The 7,206-nt window shown below is 57.9% G+C and overlaps 1 protein-coding gene across 1 annotated transcript in view; it reads right to left on the minus strand.

Annotated features, from left to right (window-relative positions):
* Positions 1-1,951: 1,951 nt before the first annotated feature.
* OTUD7B (OTU deubiquitinase 7B) overlaps positions 1,952-7,206 on the minus strand; it is a 19,071-nt gene continuing 13,816 nt past the window's right edge. Inside the window, exons 9-12 of the mRNA XM_026043256.1 lie at positions 6,739-6,888; positions 6,335-6,449; positions 4,888-4,972; positions 1,952-4,112 (exon numbers count right to left, since the gene is read on the minus strand). Coding sequence (XP_025899041.1) covers positions 2,826-4,112; positions 4,888-4,972; positions 6,335-6,449; positions 6,739-6,888 — 1,637 coding nt within the window. The 3' untranslated portion in view covers positions 1,952-2,825. The remainder of the gene's footprint in view (positions 4,113-4,887; positions 4,973-6,334; positions 6,450-6,738; positions 6,889-7,206) is intronic.

Consider the following 7,206-nt stretch of genomic DNA (forward strand, 5'->3'; position numbering starts at 1 on the left):
CTGGAGCCCGGGAAGGGCCGGACCCGGCCGGGACCCCCGGACACGCTGGGCACCCCTGGGCGGCTCCGTGGCAGCCAGAGAGCACCGGGCAGCCCCGGGGGGTGAACCCGGCACCGGGGAGGGCCAAGAGCCGCCGTGCCCGGCTCCGTGCCCGGCTTTGCCCCCACGTCCCAACCCCGGGATGCCCCCGGCAGGATGCCCCCGCTGCGGCCTCGCTTCGTCCCGCGCCCTCCCGCAGGCTCCCGCGGGTCCCCGCGAGGCAGCCGGGCCGGCGGCTGGCACCGGGCGGCCGTGACTCACGGCCCAGGCATCGCCGCCGCCTCCCGGCCTGGAAAAAGCGGAGCCGAGGCCAAGCCGGGCGGCCCCCGCCCCCCCTTGCCCCGCAGAGGGGCCCAGGAGTCCGGCGCAGCAGGTGGGTCACAGCACCGCGACCCCACCGGGGTGATGCAGCACCCCAGAAAACAGCTTTCTCCTCCCCAAAAATGAGGCCGTGCAAAGAACGATGCCCTCCTGGGCTGGAACTGGGCCCGGGAAAGGGGGAGAAATCCCAGCCCCCAAAGGAGGGACTGGGGGATAAAAAAGGCTGCGTTTRATGGTGGAAAACCAGGATTTGGGGAGTCCCGGGCCCAGGGAGAAGCAGAGTGCGAGGCCGGGACAGCCCGGCCGCGGCGGCTGAGCTCGGTTTATTGCGAGTGACGCGCTGGTAGCACAAGCGGAGGACGCGGGAACAGCCCGAGGACAACGCGCCAGGTCGTGCCCGGAGGTGCCAGCCCCGCTCGCTCCCTCATCAAATAACATAAAAACGGTGGGAATTAAGGACTAAATGCGGGAGCTAAATGTTTGTCCAAAAACCCAGCTCAGGTGGAGGGGACAGACACGCAGAGGCCTGAGCCACCGCAACCCCCAAAAACAACCCCGGTGGCTTTGGGATGCTGCCGAAAAGGGAAGGGCGGGAGATGAAGAGCCTCTTCCATTAAATAGGAGCTGCATTTAATAGTCCCGCGGAGAAGAAACAGAAAYCGTTTCACCACAAAGGAAACAAAAATGACCTGAAAAGGCCCTTGGCTGGGGGGACGCGAGGCAGGCGCTTCCCTCCCCGCGACCCAGGGAGGCGGCAGGGCCGGGCCCTCCTCCAGCTCAACCCTTCTCCCCTATTTTCATTGGAAACGTGGCTTTGCCCCCTCCCTGTTTTCCTTTTCCCGCTCCCTGTTTGGATTTCGTGGAGGGCTGCTGACTGCCCGCGAGAAGCGGCCGGGCGCGGGGGCTGCAAAGAGGCTGCTCGTGCAAGGCTCGCAGGGCTGCATTCCCCCAAAACACCCCAAAACGGGAAAACAGACCTTGGCGGCACTCCCTGCGCCGACCTCCGCGCCCTGAGCTGGCAAATAATAACCCAAAATGTGCTCCCCCCCCCAGCCACCAAGAAGAGCAGGGAGAGACACTTCTACTGTGAAACGAGGGGATTTTTTTAGATGCTTTTAGTGGATTTTAGTAGATGGCGCAAGGCAACGTGGCGAGCGCGGAATCTCCRCCCGTGCCCGAGGCCCCAAGCGAAACCCTGTGGAAAAAAGCTGGATTTGGGGGTTGCACRTCTGGTAAAGTGGCAAGACAGGCGCGTTCGCCCCCAAATCGGTGGGTGGGAATAAGGCTTTGGGTGAGGGCCCCGGGCTAGGAGCAGCGCCGCGAGTGCCGCCCCGCGCGCCTGTCCCGCTCCCGGCGGCACCGGCTCGGGCCAGGGCTGCCCAGCGCCCGGAAAACACGGAAGCGACGCGCGGCGGGGCCGCTGCCACTCTGCGACTCGGGGTACCATTCACGGCTTTATTTGCGCGGGGGTTGTGGAGAGGGGAGCGAAAAAATAAACGCTTGACCTGCCTCTACGCGGGGCTGCACCGGGCTGCGAGGCCGGGGCGGGGTCTAGTTACAAAAACCAAGGAAAAGAGAATAAAACAACAACAAMAAAAAATCTGTGCAAACATTGCAGTGCTAGAGGTGCCCCCCGCCGCGAGCCGGGGAGGGAGAAGGGAGCGCGGATGGGAGCGCGTCAAGCGTGCACGGCCGAGGGGGGAGCGCCTTCCTCCCGCTTCGCTCGTTAGCCCTATTATCAAAAATAGCTTTAATATGACTCAGTCGAAAGGTCAGTTAGGGGCTCAGCAAAATGGAGCCAAGTTAATCCTATTCGGCAGAACAGAGGTAGTACGGAAGTAGCTTGATCAAGTAGAAAGAGTCACGGCGCGCGGGGCGGCCGGGCCGGGGGCTCCGGGGTTATTGCTGGGCAGAGGCGCCGGCCCGGGAGCTCAGAGCCCCTCGGCTCCCCTCCCAACCCCCCAAAAAAAGAGTTGAAAAATAAAACATTTAAAAATATACTGCGGCTGCAGGGGGGCAGCTCCGACGAGCTCCTCAACCGGGGTGGGGGGGAGAAAAGGGAAATAAAGTCCAACTGCAACTATGTGTTTCTCTCAGTACCAGCAAAAAATAATTGTATGTACACTAAGAACAGTGTTAAAAACCTCTCCGTTAAAAGCTCTGCGGCTCCGGAGCCGGAATTCGCCGGGCGCTTTGGCTGGGCGCGGCGGAGCGGCGCTGCGGGAGCTCGCGGYGCCGGAAGGCTTTGGTCTGGTTCCTCGGGTCGCTCCGGAGAACTTCCCTCCCGGCCCGCTGGGCCCACGTGCTCCGAGCCGAGCGCATCCCGGCTCCGGCCTCCTGCCTCCTTCCAGAGTCTCCGCTTGCTCCTCCCGGGCGCCCCGGTGGCCGAGCGCCCGCTCCCTGTGCGGAGCGCGCGGGCAGGACAGTAAGGCGAGAAGCGCTCCGCTGCCGCCTCGGCCRGCGCCTCAGAACCGGTGCACGAGCGCTTCCCGCTCCTTGCGCTTCAGTTCCTCCTTGTAGCAGCAGGAGCAGAAATTCCCGGTTTCGGGATGCCCGTAAAAGCCGCAGTTGGGCTGCTTGCACTTGGGCTGCTGCCCGCTGTACAGCGCCCGGCCCCTCGTTTTGTCCACGCCGGCCCCTTTCAGCGACGCCTCCTGCTCCGCGCAGTCCCGGTAGCCGTTGCTGGGGGAGGCAGCGGCGGCGGGGAGGCCGGCCGGGCCGTCGGCCTCCACGGGGAACCCGGCTTGAGCCTCTGGATCGGGTGGAGAGAAGCGGGCGGCGGGCAGCGGGCCGCAGGCGTAGGGCCCGGCGCGGGCCGGGGGGCAGTGGCGGGGCAGGGTGGCGTAGGGAGGCAGGCCGGAGCCGCCGGCGAGCTGCCGCCGCACGTCCTGGCAGCCGCCCGCGGGGCAGCCCTCGGCCCCACCGCCCACGGAGGGCCGCGGGAAGGTGAAGACSCCCGAGTAGCTGGAGGGAAAAGCCACCGTCTTGGCGCCCAGCGGCAGCTCCGGGGCTGGCAGGGCGTAGGACGGCGGCGGCGGGTAAGCGGGGCTCAGCATCCCCTCCTCGCCCTTGGGAACGCTGCCCTCCGGCTCCACCTTCCTGCCCACGGGGCCCAGCGCCTTCTTCTCCGCCTCCTTCTGCTTCTGCTCGGCCAGGAAGCGCTCCTCGGCATCCAGCAGGTACCGCTGGATCATCTCCTCCTGGTACTGGTGCCGGTTGCTGGTCTTGAGGTGGCCGGCAAAGATGAACTTGCGCTCGCCCTGCATGGCCGCCCGCAGGATGCTCAGGCTCAGCCTCACGTCGTTGCTGTATTTGTAGGGATCCGCCGGCTTCTCCGCGGCCGCTTTGCTGGATTTCTCCCCTGGAGCTGCCAAGTCTCCGGCGGAAGGCTCCTCTCTGCTGCCTTTCCGTGTCTTCAGCGAGCCCTTCTTCTTCTTCTCCAGGGTGTCCCCGTTGCTCAYGCCGCCCTTGATGGTTTTGCTGTGCATCAAGCCGCCCATGTTCTTCTTGAGCTTGCTGCCCAGCGTCTTGCCGAAGCTGCCCAGCTTGTTGGCGACYGAGTCTGCCCGCTTCTTGTCCTTCTCCTTGTCGCGGTCTTTCTTTGGCTTCTCTTTGTCCCTGCAGGCCCGGCCGCCGCCGTTGCTGGCCGAGCTGCTGCACACAGACTCCTTGTCGGAGTCGCCCGACTCCGCGGCCGAGCGAGCGTCGTCGCCRGCCGAGGCCGTGGGCGATTCCGGCTGGGCCAAAGGCGCCTAAGGAGAAAGGAAACGTGTGTCAAAAAGCAAACAGAGTTGCCCAGGTAGCAGCCTGGAGGAGGGACGGACAATGTTTGCTAGGGCAAGGGGACCGCGTCCGATATCGGGGCTTATTTCACACCCTGCAGCACCACAGACTGGCCCACAGGATTCAATCCACTCTGGATCCCTCCCGGCAGAGCTCAGGCTCCCAGCAGCAGCCTTGAAATGCAGCACTCCCATGTGAAATGTCTTCAGTTGCTACAGTTTTAAGGGTGAAAGCCAGATCTTGATGAGTTAGCGAGAGGTGCTGCTGGTGAGGGSTGTAATCACTGCCCGCYCAGGACACCCGCGGGCAGCGGCAYGGAGGRGACAGCACAGTGGGACAGGGACACRTTGCAGTACTTYGGATGGTGGTGAATGAGATGATTTAACTGAAATTTTGAGCTTTACCCATCACATGGCCCAAGTCAGCTGCTGGTAGGTGCAAACCAGCAGTTCGCTGTTTTGCCTTGGAATAAGCAGTGGTCGGATTTGCTGCCAGACACTGACGCAGCGGGATGTACCAGGGCTCTCAAATTCACTTTGAGAGTGAAAACAGGCATGGAAAGCTCAACCACACAAGTGCACACACAGCAGAAGCTGCTTATCTGCTCGCTGCAGCAGCACCCGCGATTTCTGATGGCAGCTCACGCAGGAGAGCGCCCGAGATGACTTCCCTGCTGCTGCCCTACCCAGAAAAGGAGGCTTAAATAATTTAAAAAAGTAAAGAAAATCTGCCTCGCTTGCTTACCTGCGTGTCACAAGGCAAGGTGATCCATTTAACATTCATGTAGCTGTGCAGCAAATGCAGCTTTGCTTCCAGTGATAACGTCACGCTGAAAGATAACAAGTGTTAGGAACTATAACCAAGGTTTATTCCCTCTTTTCTGTATAGAGCTAACTGCTCAGCACCTTTTTGTCAAAAAGCATATTTTAAAACACTGTATCAAGACAGCAGCAACATGAAATTCATTTAAGGATTTCCTAGGACTTGAGCAGCACGGGAATCGCCCATGGGGACATCCCCGTATTGTTTTACGGCATGCAGAGAGACAACTACCTCTGAAATTAATAAATCGCTTAACAGATCCGGAGGAAGCGAGGATTAAGTTACACCGAGTGCACAAACACATGGCTACAGCACAAGCGTATCGTGTTGTCAATTATTCAGAGAAGCTCCATTTCTTAAATGGACTGAAATTTAAAGACCAGATAGTCAAACACGGGACCACATTTGTGCTAGGTGCTTTCAAATGCTAATARGTGAATCTTATCCACTAGGACCTCGAAAACCAGCCCATTTACATTTCCWGAGCTACATRAAAGAGAATGATGGCACAGCAGRGTTTTTTTYTTTTTTTTCAAAGGCACAGGCAAGACTGAATTATAGGAAAATAACYTTTTTGCAGTCAATAATAAAACCCAAAAATAGTAAGTGAAATAGTAAGTGAGAAGATTCCTGTAGGTCAGAATTAAGTGTGTGCACAATTAGCTCRGCTAATCATCTTATTATCTGCACCTAAGAAAAATCAAATGATGTCATGGCTCTAAATAGAGGCAGTTTCAAAATGATCTTTCCTCTCCACAAAAGTAATTTCAGAAAAAATAAAGATGTTTTCTTAAAAAATTTCCGCTTTGTCAAAAACAAAAAAAGCAGCAGCTCTTTCCACTGAAAACACACAGACAGAACATTCTCTATTGGCTCCAAACCCTCAGAATGAGATGTTTGTACCGCGTGACACAGGATCTCTAAGACCTGCTCTGAATTTTAGCACTTTGATCTTAGAAGCGTCTACATTTCCTAACCCAGAGTCATATGATGGAGCTTCCAGCTCCCTGACCACTCCACCCACTGCCGCTGACTCCTGCCTCAATAACAGGAAACCYGCGAGCACCAAACCAGGCTGCGGGCCGGGTCCAAACCAGGCAGAAACGAGCCACCCAGGGCCCACGTTCAAAGCTATTTGCCACCTCCATSCCTGCTGGTCACACCGGGACAAAAGCAGGGGAAAAAATACTTTTYTGGGGGGAAATACTGGCTGTTATTTCTCATTTATGATCTATGCTGGTCTGAAGCCCTAGCATTTGGCGTGATGGCCACTATCTTGCTGAAAGGGGTTTAGCGTTTCCCAAAATGCTGACAAGATTGGAAAAGAAGGAAGGAGAAGCRGTTTCAGCCGCGCCGCGTGCGAACCAACCCGGCCAGCTTGACGTTGTCGCTGTCGTCTTTGCCCCACTGCCACTCCTTCCCGGGGTCCACGGCGAAGTGCACGGGCAGCAGCTTGTGCTCCGAGTCCGTCAGGGGGATCACGGCTGCGGGAGGAAGCCAACGGAGAGAGCCCTTCAAGGCCACTGCGTGTCCCTGTCCCACCGTGTGACACGGGGCCAGGGCCTAACGCTTCCACGCGATGCCTCCCGCGGGCAAGCGGAGCCGCTGCCTCTCTGCAGCGCTCTCCCCAAGCTCCCCTGAGCTCCCCCTGCTCCCCGAGATTGCTGAACCCAGAGGTGACCTTCACCAAGGCCACCACCACTGCTCGATGGACACTGGTGACASGGCAACCCGCGCGCGAGCCAAAGTTTGTCACCTAGATCTATCACCTACCTTGATCTTTTGTGGGTTCCTTCTGCTCCATGGATACCAGGGCAGAAAAATGAGCTTGGTCGTAGGCCAGAACCAACGGAGAGCGATGGCATTTGTTGGCGGGGACTTCAAGAGGAAGATAAATGCCTCCAAAGGGGATGGGCGCAAAGGCTGGAAGGAATTCAACGCAATTAATTTTGGCAAAAGAGGTGAAAGGATCACTCGTACTGAGACTACCGCTCCAGAACAAGCCAGCTTGTTTCACTTCAAGGTTTTACCTGTGATTAATTTGAGGAAAAAAAAAAAAAAAGCCCCCAAATAGATATTTATTTTAATTCAAGAGGGACACAGTGGCAAAAAGTAACCTAACTTTTCCGTAAAGCCGGTCTTTCCTCCTCCACAAAATGGCTTAAATTTGCACACTAAATGATGGTAATTGATTATTTTTTTCTGACAGGAAATTAAGTCTGCTAGCGGAAAATGCTGTGT

Source organism: Nothoprocta perdicaria, unplaced genomic scaffold (assembly GCF_003342845.1).
Source record: "Nothoprocta perdicaria isolate Ctin4 unplaced genomic scaffold, notPer1 scaffold_323, whole genome shotgun sequence".
Taxonomy (NCBI): domain Eukaryota; kingdom Metazoa; phylum Chordata; class Aves; order Tinamiformes; family Tinamidae; genus Nothoprocta; species Nothoprocta perdicaria.